This window comes from Tupaia chinensis, unplaced genomic scaffold, assembly GCF_000334495.1.
Source record: "Tupaia chinensis unplaced genomic scaffold, TupChi_1.0 Scaffold000217_1, whole genome shotgun sequence".
Classification (NCBI taxonomy): domain Eukaryota; kingdom Metazoa; phylum Chordata; class Mammalia; order Scandentia; family Tupaiidae; genus Tupaia; species Tupaia belangeri.
In genome coordinates this window covers 490,473-507,985 of record NW_006159692.1, presented here as the reverse complement: position 1 = coordinate 507,985, position 17,513 = coordinate 490,473, and the positions used below count along the sequence as shown (strand labels likewise).

Sequence of the window (17,513 nt, the reverse complement as noted above, 5' to 3'; positions counted from 1 at the left end):
GGGTTCCCGCCTTCGCGGGGTCCTTCCCTGCGCTGGCGAGCGCCGCCGCTCCGGGGGCATGGGCTCTCCCGCGCCCCGCGCCGGCTTCCGCCGGGCGCGCCCCCGGAACTTACTCTTTAAATAATGGCATGACATACTATTTGTCATCCCCTCATGGAGATCACTGCCTAGCAGATGAACACATTTACCTGCAAGCAAAGAATAAACAGGTGTGCAAAGAAGATGGAACTTACTCTTTAAGAAATGGCATGACATACTATTTGTCATCCCCTCATGGAGATCACTGCCTAGCAGATGAACACATTTACCTGCAAGCAAAGAATAAACAGGTGTGCAAAGAGGGTGTGTTACAGCAGGGAGTCAACTAGGGGAATTTGTTTCTGACTCGACTAATGGTAGACCGTGAGTGTGGGATGTATCATAAGAAGGAAGAGAGCTACCTCCTATATTCAAAGCGATAGAGGTTACTTATATTGAAGTAAAATTGTATACTAACCGTGATTAATCGTAAATATCTGGTAAAAACAGATACCTGGTTAACAGGGAGAAATTTTTGACAACATGATATTTACCTGAAGTTCAGTTATCCATCAATGGCAAACCCCTTGAGGCCATGAAATTGCTCATCTTTCCAGAGATGAGCTAGGACAGATTTTTCATTTTCTTGCTCTCACAGCTGAATATCTTTTTAACAATTGTATCCCTACACCAGTTAAGGCTACCTCACTTAGCAACAATGATTGTTATTATTGTTTTATTGTCCCCTATGCTGTGCCAGGTACAATATATAAAATGTATAATTTTCTAATCTTCATAGCAGCCCTTTAAGTTAAATTATACCTATACTTGACAGATGAGGATACCGAAGCTCAGTGAGATGAAATATGTGTATCCCATTATATTGCTATACATTTATTTAAACGCAGACACACAATCTTTGACCGAGGCTCGGAAATGCAAGTGTTCCATAACAGATACACTCTGTCGTCAGATCTTTCAGGTTGAACATATGCAGTGACGTAAAAGTCAGATAAGGGGAAATGATTAGAATCTGGCAGTGAAAATTTACAGTTCAATAGCATAAATAAATTGGAAACAAAACAAAAATAAAGAAAACTGAGCAATATTTTTCTAATGTACAGACTGGTTCATTAATAAAAGCAACTTTAAAAACATTACAAAGAAAAGCCGATCAAACTATTTGAGCTTTACATCAGATTGAGATTATTGTTATATAGTTATGTTTAAGTAAGTAAAGCACTCTAAGCTTACACTCAATGAGGGCTGGTAGTACACATGGTTTTTATTCCCAAGTTCAGTTTATTTGCTCTGGCTCTAGCTAAGCATTGTGGGGAGTTGTTATGTAAACAGAAAAGAAGCTAGCAGATCAGCAAAGAACAAGATGAACGTATTTTTGAGTGTCCTAGAGCTTCGACCATCAGATTCTGACATTTTGCCTCAATTCCACAGATTCCCACTCCTTACAAACATTGCTTTCTGATTTCTAAAACTATAAAAGTTTGAGTTAGAATATTAATTCCCCAAGTCATTGCCTCAGGATAAAGTAACTCTAGCCACAGATATAAAAATATGTATCTGTATAAAAATGTGAAGTGACATGTAGTAAAGTTTTATTGTTCTGAATTTTAAAACGACTCTATTGCTCACGAATGGCATGGCCATAAAATAATTAAATTGATAGACTGGCAAGAGCAGCTGTAAAATATGTATGATATTTTGTGACATTTTGTGTAACAGCACACACAATGCTTTATTTTCATAGTCTTTCTCTTCTGAAACTCAGCACTTTTCCTACAAAGAACGATGGCATAATAGTCTAAAAAGTTTAGCATGCATGGAAATAAGGCAAGCATTTTCCAACCGTATTATTGTGGTTTCCAGACTTACTGCATGTGTTTTGAAAAGAGAATGGGAAAGCCAGCAACGTTTAGATTCCAAAATCCAAAAATAAGTTTACCAAGACAAAATTGATAATAACCAGGGTGAAATTCTTTATATTGAAGTCCAAAATGGATGCTAGACTCTGCTAAGTGTTCAGTTGAGAGAGATTTTATAGTGGCTAGTACAGTGTACAACACGGTAGACCACAGTAAACATTGCTGGAGTTAACTCATCTTGCATTCTTTCAGGAAACAGTGCCTATGTTTAAACATGTTTATATTTCTAACCCTGTGGTTAGAACTTGTTGCTATAGAAACAATCAAATGTCATTTTCGTTTCACAGGACCTCCAGATAACAAGAAGAGTGGGTAGTGAGTTTATAAAGCAGCACAGACACACGTGATTGGGAGAAAGTCACATGCTTTTATGAAGCGCCACATCTATGTAGGCAAAGACTCTAACAGTAGTGTCTGGGACAGAGTGAAGAAAAGAGTAGAAGCAAGGCCCCGAAAAGAAAACGTAGTCATTTTTCCTTGACAGATTGCTATTATTACAGAGATAGAGGGGCAGCAGGTTGAATTAGAAACCTCTCCCCAGGGAATGGACAGGGGGTGAGGGGTGGGGGAATGTGGTTGGGGATCTGACTACTCAAAAAACGCCGTTAATACTCTAATAGTTTGAGCCTTCACAGTGCTGGAAAGGCCTGTTAACATGAAATCTGCTCCCACTATGGTGGGATTGCCTATTTAATCAAGAAAACCTAAGCACGTGCTCCTTAAATAGATAGATAGATAGATAGATAGATAGATAGATAGATAGATAGATAGATAGATAATTTTTGGTTTTGTTTGTTTGTTTTGTTTTGTTTTGCTATAGGGCACATGCGCTTGCCAGAAAGACAAAGACAGACAAACAGAGAGACAGAAAGCAAGAAATCACCCCCTCGGGGGATGGCCACGCCACAATCCTTTCTCCTCTGTTCTCCTCTTGGGATCTTGGGGACGCACGCACACACGCCTGGCATGAGTTTAAGCCACTGGATCTGGGACTCCAACTGCGGTCAACTACATGGGAGTCCAGTAACATAGCCATTATGCCAAGTGCTGGTCCCAGAAAAATAATTTTTTAAATGCCATTTTTTTTATCCTACCAGGAACAAGATAGTTATGATCAATTAAGTATTATTATATTTTAGAAACTAAATGTCTTTATCTTCTCTTCACTTTGAATGCCAGGCTCTTAATGTATTGATTATTAGGGGCCACAAAACTTGGGAAACATTAAGATAAATTTCTCTTATTAGATGTGAATTTTATTACTCTAAAACATCAATGTTTTCTAAATTCGTACTAGCAACTTCCAAAAACACCTGTGAATAACAACTAAGCTTTGTATTCAGGTAATAATTCCATCTCTTTAAGCACATTAGTGGAAAAATTGCTTAGTTCTAAATTTTTATAAAATTGTAGTATCAACTGACCAAAGAACAATACAAAACAATCCATGTCTTTGGTACCTTTTATTTATATGCAATCCTGGGATAGGATTAAAATTTTTTAAATGTAGTTTATTACTCATTTCCAAAAACACACCTTTGAATATTCAGCCTTCTAAAGTAAAAAGACAGCTAAGTATTCTGAAATTTATGCTAATTTTTCTAAAATTATTTTCCAAAACACTTTTGGCATTCATAAATATTCCTTCAAGTTTTGTTTTGTTTTTACCCCTTGCTGTGAATAGTGAAGAGTATATAGTATACTCATCAAAGAGACATCTTAGATTGTTATCCTAATATTCTTCAACATTAGTATGTCACATCTAAAGGTTTTTTTAAAAACTTCATGTAAAATATGATATACATGTAGACATCCTTAAAAGCTTTTAAAGTCAAGTACTATGGCAATGGGTTTTTGCAATACAGTTATTATGTGTTAAACGTGTTAAGCATTTACTATTATCTCATTTAATTTTCTTAATCTTTTAGGGCAGGCATCATTATTATTATTATTATTATTATTAGGTCACTAGAAAAAATCATGATGCATTTTTGCATAGAAACACATAGAAAAATACATCATGACTTTTCCTAGAACCTACTGTTTTACAGAAAAACATGTTAGAAGAATTAATTAACTTGACCAAAGTCATGTGATGAATTTCAGAACCGGTATTCAAACCCAAACTTTTCTGACTCGAGAAATGTGTCTCAGGTTGAAAGGAATATTTCCCCAGAGAAATCCTGCATAGATATCTGCTGAAGTCTGTCACCAATAAACTCTAGATTTATTGCTTGCCACAACTATTTCTCTAACTGTGTTTTCAGGCTTAATGACTTTTATACCTAGAGAGTCCAAGTGAACATTCAATTTATTCCAGGTGAAGTGAAAGGAAACTGATGCTGTGATGCTTAACACAAAAGGAATGACTCATGAATGGTAGCATTTCAAATTCTGTGCTTGCCTACCAGAACTCTTCATGGAAAAATGAACATTCTGGCATTATTCTTACAGCCCTTTGAGTAAAGAGGAGCCAGCTAAGATATTCTTGTCTTCAGGTACTCATAGAGTTAGCTGGTCTTATGTTAAGAGTTGAGTTGTTGCATAAAAGTTTTTGACATTCTCGGAATTCAACATAAAAAATAAAAGCAATTGTAAGGAAATGAAAAGCAGTTTCCCTTTATCAGAGCTTAGTTATAATATACATTGGCTTCCTAACTTCAACTGTCTCTGAGCTCAAATCCTTTACATATGGTGGCAAATCAGAAATTAGCAATGGTGTGTAATTAGCCATAAACAGCAAAACTTTTGGCAGGAGGTTAAGGCTCTGAGCACCATTTCAATGTGAGCAGCATTTACCATTAACTATGATATTGGTAATGTCATGTTACCGCTAAAAGGGGCTTGTTTTACTCACAACATTGCAATATTCATTATCATGCCAAAAAAGTCAGTAGTGTGCCAACAGAAATAGCTTGTTTGGTGACACAGACCTTCATAAGCTACAAAGTATTTTCACTCAGTATACTCTTGGGCCCAAGGACTTGGTTTGAAAAGATTGATCTCTATTACTCCACAAGAATAGAATGTGTTCTTTGCCTCAGAATTCTTTCTCAGGAGAAACTAAATGAAAATATAGCTAAACAATGTTTCTGTCAGGGCCCCAGAAAGAAATAAGTGGTATATATTTTTTTAATTTTACTGAAAATTGAGTGAACAGGCCATTTACAAGGCAGTGGGCAGTATTAAGGTAGCCAGCCAAAGATACTGTGGCACCTAGGGACTAGCAAGAGCAGGAAGCTGTTACTATACCTAGTTCTAAACAGGTGAGGTGCCCCTGAAAACTGGAACCAGGGAAGGAGGGTGACTGAAAGCAACTTAACTCTAGGGGGCTCAGCATTGGAGTCACCTGACAAAGCAGGAAGGGGCAGGAGAAATTAGTATGTCAGCCTTGGCCTCCTTCTACATTGGAATCTCCTATGTCTCACTGGCCAAAATCTTCCAGAACAAGAGTTCAAGGGAATTAAGCCTGTGGAGGGTTGGTCTCCTTGGGTACAGAGCAGAGCTGAGAACAACAGTGGGTAGGTGTGGGAGAGCTGCAATCACAACACAAAGTTTTGGTCTCTAAGTGTTTAAACAGAGAAAGAAAAGAGGAGAGAGAGGAAAGAAGCTGATAAATTATTTATTTAATTATTGAAAGAGGACTTCAAAGAGTTTGTGAAAAAATGGAATGAGTTTCTTTTGGTGCAAAAATGTTTTTAAGTCAATACATTGCTTTTTTATTCTTCATGAACTTTTCAAAGATTTATTATATAATATTATATACAATAGTAAAAAGCCAACAACATGTAGGAAAACGTTTATAGCATACAATAAATGGAGAAGCCCTGTATCATTCATTAAAATTGATTGAATAACATGAAAAATCTAATAGACCAATTAACAGAATGATATGAACAGATTGTTTGAAAGAGGAAATACATATGGACTAGTAGACAGATGAAGAATGTTTAGTCTTACTACATTACAAAAATTAGATTATTTTCCTTAGCAAATTATATTTCAAAAGTAATACTTAATATGGCAAGAATATGGGCACAAAGGTGTGCACAACAGCTTTACTAATAATAGAAAAAAGAAAGGAAATAAACATCCAACGTTAATGAAATGGTTAAGCACATTACGCAATATCCATTACATCAAATTGTATGGAGTCATTGAAAATTATGTTTACAATGAGTTTTTTTGTCACATGGGTAAGCCAAAACTTCAGTACACAAAATTATATGAACAATATGATCACAACCATGTTTACAGAAAAATACTAAAGAAAAAATATCAAAACAGTCATTGTTGTTGGTGTAGATAATGAGAATATGGTGGTGTCTTTCCCTTTTGCCTTTTTACATGCTTATGTACTTACCAAATTTTCCAAAAGGTTTATTGAACGCTCCTGTTGTATCATTCAGTGTCTTGGGACCCAAACACTAGAAGATAATGAAGCACAGTCTTTGCTTTAAGTTAGCAATATAGTGTCTTGTTTTTATGTTGTACTTTAAAAATATAGAGTAATAAAGCTATTGTCGATTTAATTAGGGTAGTTGGGAGGAGTGTCCCATATATTCTTCATTTCACCTCTTTCCTTCATACCACCTTTCCAAGCCAATAGTAATTCTGATTGCCTTATCTTCAAAATATATCGAACATCCTATGAAAGGTAAATCAATAAAGCTTTCAGGGGAAAAAAAAAGAAAATGAAAAACAAAAACAAAAACAAAACCAGCCTATGGACGGTGTTCATGTCCTCAGAACAGGCTAATAGACAAAATTCTAAAAGGGGCACAAAAATGCTAGCTATAAATGAAAAAAAAGAAAAGATAATTGAACTAAATTAAACAATTAAAACTCTTCATTATATCACATTATTAAGAGAGTAAAAAGGCAAAAGCTACCAATGGAAAGTTTTTGCAATACATCTATGAGATTTATATTCAGAGTATATAAAGAACTAACTCCTATGTACCAATAAGGCAGAAAACACCAAAGAGAAATAGGTAACGACTTGACTAGACAATCATGCAAGGACATTCAAATGACAAAAATAAATAAATAAATTAAAAGAAAGAAAACATGGAAAAGTTTATAACTATAAGGGGACTTCAAGAAAGTTTGTAGGAAAATGGAATTAAATCATGAGTTTCTTCTGGTGCAAAATAAGGCCTATATAAACGCCTCATGGCACACCTACCCCTTTATTTTGCTTTATTTTTCTTATTGCCACCTGACAAACAATTACCTGGTTATCTGTTTATAATTGGTCTCTTCACCGCAAGTATACAAAGTCCATGATAGCAGGGGCTTGATCCCTCTGCCTTACATTCCTAACATCTAGAAGAATACCTGGCTTAAAGCAAGCAATGGTTGGACAGAAGGATGGATGGGTAGGAGGCATTGTCACCCACAAACATAGGAAATGGACGGAATATGTATTATTAGCCATCTTTTGCAGGTTAGGAAGCTAACAGAATTACATTAGGAAACATTCTTGAGTAATGCAGTGCAGTGCTGGTCTCTCCCTCTCCCTTTCTTTCTTCTTCTGCACCCCCTTCCCTCACACACACATACAGTAGAGACGTAGGCACAAGGAGAAGGAGATAACAAAAACAGTGCTAATTATTAGAAGTAGAAAGGTAAACTACCCTGGTCACTGTGTTTTTTGTCACTTTACTCATATTACAGATACTCATACAATGTATTTCATATTACATATGTGCATTTATGTCTGTGATCTGTATCTCACATAGATATATGTATTTATAGTTACAGAGATAATATATCTTTTTATTGTGTGTGCATATGTGTATGTCTATGAAGATGACAGGCAAGCCAAAATCCACTATATTTGAATTAGGTTCTTTTTTTATATTTTCATGGCCACCGGTCTACAATAATAAAGAACCTATTACTTTGCTCGCTGAATTATTAGGTCATCAGGAAAGGCATGATGTATTTTTGTGTGTTATGCAGAAATGTGTCGTGACTTTCTCGGTGACCCAGTGTATGCATTTGGGACCTATGGCTAGCTCCTTTAGCATTTTGCATAAGAAATTTCTTTAAAGAAAATAAAACCATTTTGTTAGGCCCTGCCTACATTACAATAATAAAAATTTTTCAGTTCCTGAAGGTAAACTTTTTCGTAAATGAATACATCCAGGAATTGAGATCCTTCCAGTCAGAAGTCTCACCTCCCTGTTCTCAGAATGAAATGTAGAGCTCGGGAGCCGACAAGGGTGTTTCAGGTCAATGGCTGTTTCTCTGTAGATATCAATTTCCTTTCCAAGGACTGACCTGCGGATTTGCCACATGGCAGTTTGTCCAAAAACTCGCTAAATGTGCAAATGCGAGTGTGGTGAGAGGGGAAGCTTCAATTTGGTTGTCAACCTAATTGACCCTTTCAATTTTGGTTTAAAAAAATCGTTTAGGCCTTTTTAGTTACCAAATAGCTGACTACACAGTTTTGTTTGGTTAGTTTTTAAATCTGAAAAACGGAAAATTTGTGAGATGTGCTCTACTGCTAGCATTAGTATCTTTTACCTCCTCCCTTTCAGAAATCTGTAAGCATAACATCAAGTTATAACAGTAAAAGCTATATAAATAATAAAATGGAACCCAAAGTTCATTGAGTGTAACAAGGCCAATGTCAGAAGATCATTCATTCATTAAGAAAAGTTTTTAAATAAAACAGAAAATGGTGATTAAAGGGAGCAAGAGTTTTTATCACTAAGCACAAAGTAACCATTAGCATCAGAGGAGAGAGCAACACCAAAGGTCATTTTGAAGCTCAGACTTACAGATCGTGGAGGAAAGTAAGGGGTAATGAAGATGGAAGCTTGACACCAGTGTGGGAACTCTGGCTTCATCTTGACCACACAGCTTGGAAGCTGTGTAACCTAGGACAAGTTACCTTAACCTCTCTGAATCACACCTTCCTGGGGATATAATATGAGGATGGTAAAAACACCTGTTTTGGCAAGGCTTTTGTGAAGATTAAATAAGGTCATAATTTTTAAAATATTTTGTAGCTGTAATAATGTAAAGAGTATTGCTATGCTCAAATAATTCATTGAATACCCATCCCACCTTCTCTCTACCCATAAAGTCAAATCTCTAAGATCTAGCTAAAATTTCCCCTCGTCCTTTGAGGTTGTTTAGCCCTACAGTTTTAGATCAGGATATATTTCACTAATTAAGTGAGACTTTTTTATATGTTCCATATCTGAATTAGCCTGCCTAAGCTTTCAAAGTAAAACTATGGCCATCTCCAAAAGCTAAACTATTAATGTTTTAACATATGAGAGGCCTTCAAAAAAGGAAATCTAAATTTAAAGTATAAGTTGATTTTAGTGCAAAAAAAATTGATATACATTTATAGTTTTTTCATAATAGAAATTTTTCATGAACTTTCTAAAGACCCTTTAAGATTTCTTAAAAGTCTCAAGCAATTCCCTGAGACATTTTTTTTTTTTTTTGGAGAGATTTTTTCACTATAGGGCGCGTGCGCTCGCCAGACAGACAGAGAGACAGAAAGCGAGGAATCACCCCCCAGAGGGGATGGTCACGCCGCAATCCCTTCTCCTCCAGTCTTCTCTCGGGATCTTGAGCACACATGCACATGCGCCTGGCGTGAGTTTTAAGCCACCGGGTCCGGGACTCGAACCGCGGTCAACTACGTGGGAGTCCAGCAACATAGCCATTACGCTCACTGCTGGATCCCCCTGAGACATTTTTTTTAAAAGACATTTCTGCCTTAGGGCATGTGCACTTGCTGGAGAGAGAGACAGAAACAGTGAGAGGGAAAGTGAGAAATAACCCCCACCCTGGGGCGGGGGGTGCCCACACCGCAATCTCTTCTTGTCCATTCTCTTCCCAGTATCTTGGGCATACACGCACATGTGGCTGGCATGATTTTCAAGTCACCAGCTCAAAGATTCTAACTTCAGTTGGCCATGTGGGAGTCCAGCGACGTAACCTCTATGCCATCTGCTGGCTACGAGATTTTTTTTTAAGAGAGACTTTTGCTACAGGGTACATGCACTTGTTGGAGAGACAGAAACAGAAAGTGAGAAATCACCCTCTAGGGAGGATGGCCATACTGCAATCCCTTCTCCGTTTTCCTCCCGGCATCTTGGGCACGCACGCACATGCACCCTGCAAAATATTCAAGTCACCAGGTCTGAGATTAAAACTGTAGTTGGCCACATGGGAGACCAGCATTGTAACTGCTACGTCATCTGCTAGCCCCTAGATTTTTAAGATATGAGGATCTGAGGTAGAAATTTAAGCATGGGAGAAATCTCTTTCTTTCTCCATCTCAAGATGGAACTTTGTCTAATCTTCCTAAATATTTTCCTGTGTATAATAGAGTTACTATGTAATGAAGGCTTATATGCTAAACACTGTGCTATACATTATCTCATATAATCCTCACAACACATTAATGCATTCTGTATTATTATTGCCAGATATAGACAAAAATTTTTGCAACAAAATAAACTAGCCTTTTAATTTCAGATTTTTCATAAACTTTTTGAAGACCCCTGGTATGTTATGGCATTGATAGTCTGGGTATCAGAGAAGGCCATAGTTTTATTTTGAAAACTTAGGCAGATAGTTCACCTATGGAACATATGAAAATCAGAGTAATTCAGTAGCTTGATCAATGTCACATACAAAAGTTTTTGCAACAAAATAAACTAGCCTTTTAATTTCAGATTTTTCATAAACTTTTTGAAGACCCCTGGTATGTTATGGCATTGATAGTCTGGGTATCAGAGAAGGCCATAGTTTTATTTTGAAAACTTAGGCAGATAGTTCACCTATGGAACATATGAAAATCAGAGTAATTCAGTAGCTTGATCAATGTCACATACCTCATTAGTCAGAGTCAGAATGTCAACTCAAACCTGTCCAAGTCCTTTATTAGGCATTTTTCACTTATTACTGGTAACCTGCAACATTTTGATTTTGCATGTCTGTGTTGCCTTTCTATCTAGCCCACTGTAATTCCATCCTTAGTGTGCCCAGATGAGTAGGGCAGTGGTCTTCAGGACTAAGATGTGGTACCATTGCTCAAGGAACTATTAGAATCCACTGTTGAAAGACAAACAAATCACTAAATGACACGGGTGAATTTAAGAGTCATAACAGATGGAGCATCAGCCTCCTCGCCTGTGACATGGTAACAATCCTCCACCTCCTAAGACTGTTGTGATGATAGAGTGAAATGCTCCTGTCAAATATTTAGCAAAGACCTTGACTCACAGTAAGTGATCAGTGTATAAAGTCTACAGCATGGCCAGACAGTCCTAAGGACAGTAAGTAGGACACCAAGCTGGAAAAGCAACTCGGGGCTGACATGTGAGAGCCTTGAATGCCAGTCTAAGAAGTTCGGATTTTCAGCTTGATACAAATTGCACCAACATTCATAATCATTCTGAAAAGAAATTAGAGGTGATGCTATTTGGCATTAATCTTTCAAAATTTGTTATAAATGAGAGAGAGTTGGTGGAAGCAGTTGGAACTGGTTTAAAGGAATTTTGTATTTTATGTACTAAAAGGAAAGGATATTTTCAAGTCTGATGCCCTTTATTTTTTTCTTCTACAGTAATTAGCGAATGCCAAAGGCAGCAACTGGAGTCTGTGAGCTACTCCTCTCGCTATGCTCTGGGCCTCTTTTATGAAGCTGGCACGAAGATTGATGTCCCTTGGGCTGGGCAGTACATCACCACTAATCCCTGCGTACGCTTCATCTCCATTGATAATAAGAAGCGCAATATAGGTCAGTACCCCCATTATTTCCCTTAAATACGGTAACAATGGTGGGTGTAGATCATGAAAAATGCTGTTTAATTGAGTGTTGCCATTCTGAACAGAGCAAGCATTTAACTCCAAGCCACAGGGGATAAAATTTAATGTCACATTTGGCCAGTAATAAAATACACAGTGAAACCAGCAAAGTTTTTCAGAAAATCATTCACCACATGGTTTGTATTACTGAGTTCATGAAAATAAGTGTCAGAAGGTTTAAGGTTTCAAAATGGCCCATATTCTGTTGCTTTAATATGGAGCTATCTATATGCAAATGTATCTCTCATTATTTATTTCTTGGCGGAGTTTGTTTTTGTTTATTTGGTTTGGGCTTTTTAACATTCGGTAAGTGCTGCTCCTCTACTTCCTGGGCTAGAAGTAAATGGCAAATTTTACTATGTTATGAAAATTCATCACTTCAATATAATTTTATTGCTTATTTACATTTCATCTAGAAAAAATATGGTAAAATGACTTTGTATGCAATGTAACTGGAATGATAGGTAAAATGTTTTGTGAGAGATTTACTAGGATGTGATGACATCCATACGCCACCTTTTCCTTGAAGATATTTTTAAAAATTAGATTTGAATTACAAGGAAAACATAACTTCAAAAAGGTAAAAGTGGCTTTTTATTTGTAGGATCGTGATGATCCTGGAGATACTACTTTTTAGGAAATAAACTGTGGTGACTAAAATGACTAAACCCTTGAAAGGAATTGTCATTTCCATTTGTTATGGTATTTATGGTACAGGGATGGTTTCATCAAGCCATTAGTTAGAAGTCTTGCTTGATAAAATCACCAGCTAATGTCTCTTGGCTTGCCAGAACTTGATAATGATAGAACTGGGCTGGAATATGGTTTTTATATCAGAGCACATGATCTTAGAAAAATGTTTCTTTTATAACTTAAAACTCTCTAAGGGCTGGACTGTTTATGTTAACATGATACCACATATATGTACAATCAGCAGTTGTGAAATGCCCTGTAACAGCAATAGACTAACCATTTTTAACTCTACAACTGTTTTGTTCTGAGAAAAACAAAATAGCCCTTGATTTTCTCACGTGTGTGCCATGAAATAGACTTTATCGTCTATGTATTGCATCATAAGATATACTACGTTAGGGTGTATTCAGCTGTAAGTAATGGAAAACCCAAATGAAACCTGTTTAAACAACATCAGGACACATGTTTGCTATCAACTGAATTGTGTCCTTTTCAAATTCATAAGTTGAAGCCCAAATAACCAATGTGATTGCATTTGGAGACAGGGCTTTTGGAAGTCATTAAGACTGAAAGAAGAAAGGATGGGATCCTCACCCAATAGGATCGATGACCTTAGAAGGAAGAGCAAGAGGGGGCCAGTCAGTAGGGAACCACAGTGCTGGAAGCCACATGACTGACCGCAGTTCAGATATCCAGGTGGCCTGAAAATACACAGGTGTGTGTGCATGCCCAAGGTTCTGACAAGCTGGCAGACTGAGGGAAAGGGGGTAATGGCATGATGAGATCTAGACAAAGGTGCTTCTCTCTCTTTTTCTCACTCCCTCATACTCATGTATTCTCTATCATGGATAAAATTAATAAGCTTATAAAAATGAAGAAAAAGAAGAGCAGGAGAGAGAAAGAGAGAGAGCTCTGAGAGAGAGAGCTCTCATTTCTAATTCACATAAACTGGGAAAAAGCATTATGAAGACATAACAAGAAAGTAGTCATATGCAAGCCAGGAAGAAAGCCCTCACCAAGAACCACATTAGCCAGCACCTTGATCTTGTCCTTGTTAGCCAGTAGGACTTGAGAAATTTCAGCTGTTTAAGCTATCCAGTCTATGGTATTTTATTATGGTAATTTGAGGGGACTAATCTAAGAAGAATGGAGAGCTCTCTGGTTTAGTTGATTCAGGAACTGAGTAATATCTTCAAGGACCTGGGGTCCATCTTTCTCTGCCTTCTTCCACTCTTGATGTTGACAGCCTCAGAGGACTAGTAGAAAGATTGCAATGGTTGTTAGAATCACATCCAGATCCAACTACATGCTTAGGAAGAAGACTATCACTGACTGATAGTCCCTCTGTCCCTTTCCAAGAATCAAGGAAATGTTTTCAGAAACTCCATAACAGACTTTTCTGTGTATCTCATTGGCCAGAATTGAGTTACTTGACCCAAAATTTCAAAACTAGTCACTGGCAAGGAGTGTAGAGTACCTTGATGAGCCTAGAAAAATCAAGACCTCCTGGAACCGGTGTTAGGACTACCTTGCCTTTAGGCATGTAAGGGTTTTATTAGAAGGAAAGAAGTAGTAGTTGCTGAGTTGGCACTCAGTAATGCTCATTATCTTCAAGTAGATTCACATCTTATAGAGGAGGAAAAGTTCTAAAGCTGGGACATAAAGGTAAGAATAACATATATTCAAAATTACCTGTGAAGTCCCTCAAAACTACATGACATTTTGGAGAATGACATAACATCTTCCAATAAATTCAGTACAATCTTTTTCTAACATTCAGTAGATTTTAGTTTCAATAGGTAAGGACAGATTAAATGATTGGTTTGCCCCAGACCCAGTGACTTGAGAAGCATAGCAGATGCATGTGCATGCTTGCATGCCCAAAACCTCGAAAGGAGGAAGAAATGGAGGAGAAGGGACTTCAGCATGACCATTCTCCATGAGGAGTGCCTTCTCACTTTTTCTCTTTGTCTCTCTCTGGAGAGTGCCTGTGCCCTATAGCAAAATTAAAAATAATAACAATAATAATAATAATATCTGCTTACAAAAGTTTTAAATCATGTGAGTCCTACAGTAATGGAATTTTTTATATAATATCTAACTTCCTTGCATTTAAACTATTTTTTCTCACTACCCAGGGGTCAGAGTACTAGGTGCATCTAGTTGAAATCACATAATATAAATGACCACAAAAGATATTTCCATGGTATTTTATTGATACTGATATTTAACTAGGTCAGTAAGTGCTATTTATTTTTGCCATTAACACTGTCCCACACCAATCCTTTACTTGGGATGTTTAATTAAATTAAGAACTAGTATTTTACTATGCATACTCAACTGATGAAGGGAAAACATTTGTGTTCTGTAAATATATGTCAGCAACAAGGTAGACAAAGACTGACTGGGCTGAGAATAAGAACAAGTCTAAGTCTTGAAAAAAGCCTCATAAAGAATTTGTAGACAAACTAAACAAAGGTCAGGGCATAATCATTTGTCAGATGTCAGAAACAGGCACTCTGTACAGAAACCTAAAGCCAGAACTGAAGTTTCCTTTGGCACAGGGACTAAATTCCAAGATGTGGTAGACCCAACGTAAGTACCCATAGTTATAGGTATAACTCAATATACCTCAGTTTGTTGTTTCCCAAAATGTGTTCTGTGAGATTCTACTTCTTTGAGATGATCTTTGAAACAGAGTTCTATTATCAAATAGACTTTTAGACTGCTATAGAATGTACTTTGGAATGTCTCAGGATATATTAACCTATTGATGGATATTCCTAAGGAAAAGACATATTTTGACCTCGTTTAATCCAGAATTTTCCATATGTTTTATGTGGACCCCCAAAACTACTAACATCGTGCAGAAATGGTTCCTCAGCACACACTTGAGAAACCCTGACTTCATGTTACCTGTTGTGCTTCATACCTGGGCAGGAACTGTCGGCCAGATAATTGGAGAATGGAAGTCTAGTTCCGAAAGCATCAACAGGGAAATATCTGAGAGTTTTCAGAGGTAGGAGGATCCTTACTAACAATTAATTCAAATCATGGTGAAGTTAGGATTTGAAAAAAATTGGAGTTAAAATAAGGTATTTATTATATTCATATGCATTTTTTAAATTATCAGTATGATTATTATAGTGGGAAGAATTTGGACTTAAAAGACCTAGATTCAGATTCTAATTCTGAAACATGCTAGTGGTGTGGTCTTATATAAGCCTTGTAATACAAGTTTTTCTAGTAAACACCCCTCAAAACTTTAATGCCAGAACATGACAGTGTGGGAAGCTGCACACCAGCAAGTCTGCCGAAGTTTCTCAGAGAGCAAACAGTTACCATGATTGGTTCCCTTCCAAAAACCTGACCTTCGAAACCTTGCTCTGATTGGCCACTAGAATCCCTCAAATTTGCATATCCGGCACCTCATGATTGGTCCAAAAGCAACCAATCATAACCCACCGTTAACAACCAATCAGGGCCCACAGTTAAACCAATCAGGGCCCACCGTTTACAACCCACCAGAGTGTATATAACCACGATGCCTGGCCCACAGTAGCCAGACGACGACGATGACCACGACAGACGACGACGACGACCAGAAAGACGACAACTGAAGAGCCTGAAGAGCTGAAACACCGCGCAGTCTCCAGACGACCCTGAGGATCCTGAAGAGCTGACACTGCATCATCTCCAGACGACCTGGGAGACCCTGAAGAGCTGTGATACCGCGTCGTCTCCGTGCTGCTCACAGTAGACGACGCGACCCTTAAGAGTTGTGACACTGCGTCGTCTCTGTGCTGTACCGTGCTGCCCACAATAAACAGACGACACTGTCGTCTCCGTGCTGTAACACTACGCTGCTTGCCCTGGCTCTCACTCCTTCACTCAAGAAACCCGTTCAGCTGTCCCCCCGGGTCGGGACATGACAGAAATATATTTCTTACTCATATAAAGTAAGAAATATGATAGAAGTGTATTTCTTACTCATACAAATATGACAGAAGTATATTTCTTACTCATATAAAGCCCAACAGATGTTTAAGGTTGGTAGGTAGCTTTCTTCAAAGAGGTTCTTCAGAGACCCAGGTTCCTTCCATCTTTTGACTTTGCCAACATCATCAGGTAACTAGCAGTGTCACTCTGTTCTTAGCCATCAGTGTAAGTGGGTGGAAAAGAAAAGGGAAAAGAACACATAGATTTGGAGGGCTGGGTCTAGAAATGGTGTACATCAGGTGTGCTCACATTCTGTTGATTAGAATAGCTATGTGACCACCCCTATTTTAAAGGGAAACTAGAAATGTAGTCTACCTATTGTGTAAGAAGAAGAAAATGTGAATTTGGTGAACATCTAGCCCATTTCTGCAACACTTAGCACGACATCCTTTCATAAAAGAAACAGATTAGACCTGATTGATGATAAATAGATTTCAACACAATTGCAAATCATTCAGCAGATAGTTGCCACCTAGGGTAAAAAGTAAGAACGATTCCAAGACAAGATCTGGACTTAGTAGAAAAGGATCTGCCAACAATAGCATTGTCTATCATAGTAGTGCTGCAAGTTAGATGTTTTTATTTCCCCAAAAGACCTCTCAGGTCCCTGTCAAGATTGTAAATTTGGGGACCAGGAGTTGGCGTAATGACTGTCGCTGGACTCCCATGTAGTCAACCACAGTTCAAGTCCCAGACCGGTGGGTTAAACTCACACTGGGCACGTGTTCATGTATGCCCAAGATCCCTAGAGGAGAATGGAGGAGAAAGAATTGGGGCATGGCTATCCCCCGCTGCCCCCTGGGGAGGAGTGATTTCTCACTTTTTGTCTTTCTGTCTCTGTCTTTCTGGCAAGCGCACATGCCCTATGGCAAAAACCTCTCAAAAAAAAAAAAAAAAAAGATTTTAAATTTGGGGTCAGACTGGCCAAGAGTCAACCTACCTGAATTCTATTCAGTTCCACCACTCACTAGCTGTGTGAATTGGGTATAAATTATTTAAACTCTTGTTTCCTCATTG

The 17,513-nt window shown here is 37.7% G+C and overlaps 1 protein-coding gene across 4 annotated transcripts in view; it reads left to right on the top strand.

Annotated features, from left to right (window-relative positions):
- RNLS (renalase, FAD dependent amine oxidase) overlaps positions 1 to 17,513 on the top strand; it is a 329,554-nt gene that overhangs the window by 240,051 nt on the left and 71,990 nt on the right. For all 4 annotated transcript variants that reach the window (XM_006147597.2, XM_006147599.3, XM_006147598.3 and 1 more), the window contains one exon: positions 11,563 to 11,736. In XM_006147597.2, coding sequence (XP_006147659.1) covers positions 11,563 to 11,736 — 174 coding nt within the window. The remainder of the gene's footprint in view (positions 1 to 11,562; positions 11,737 to 17,513) is intronic.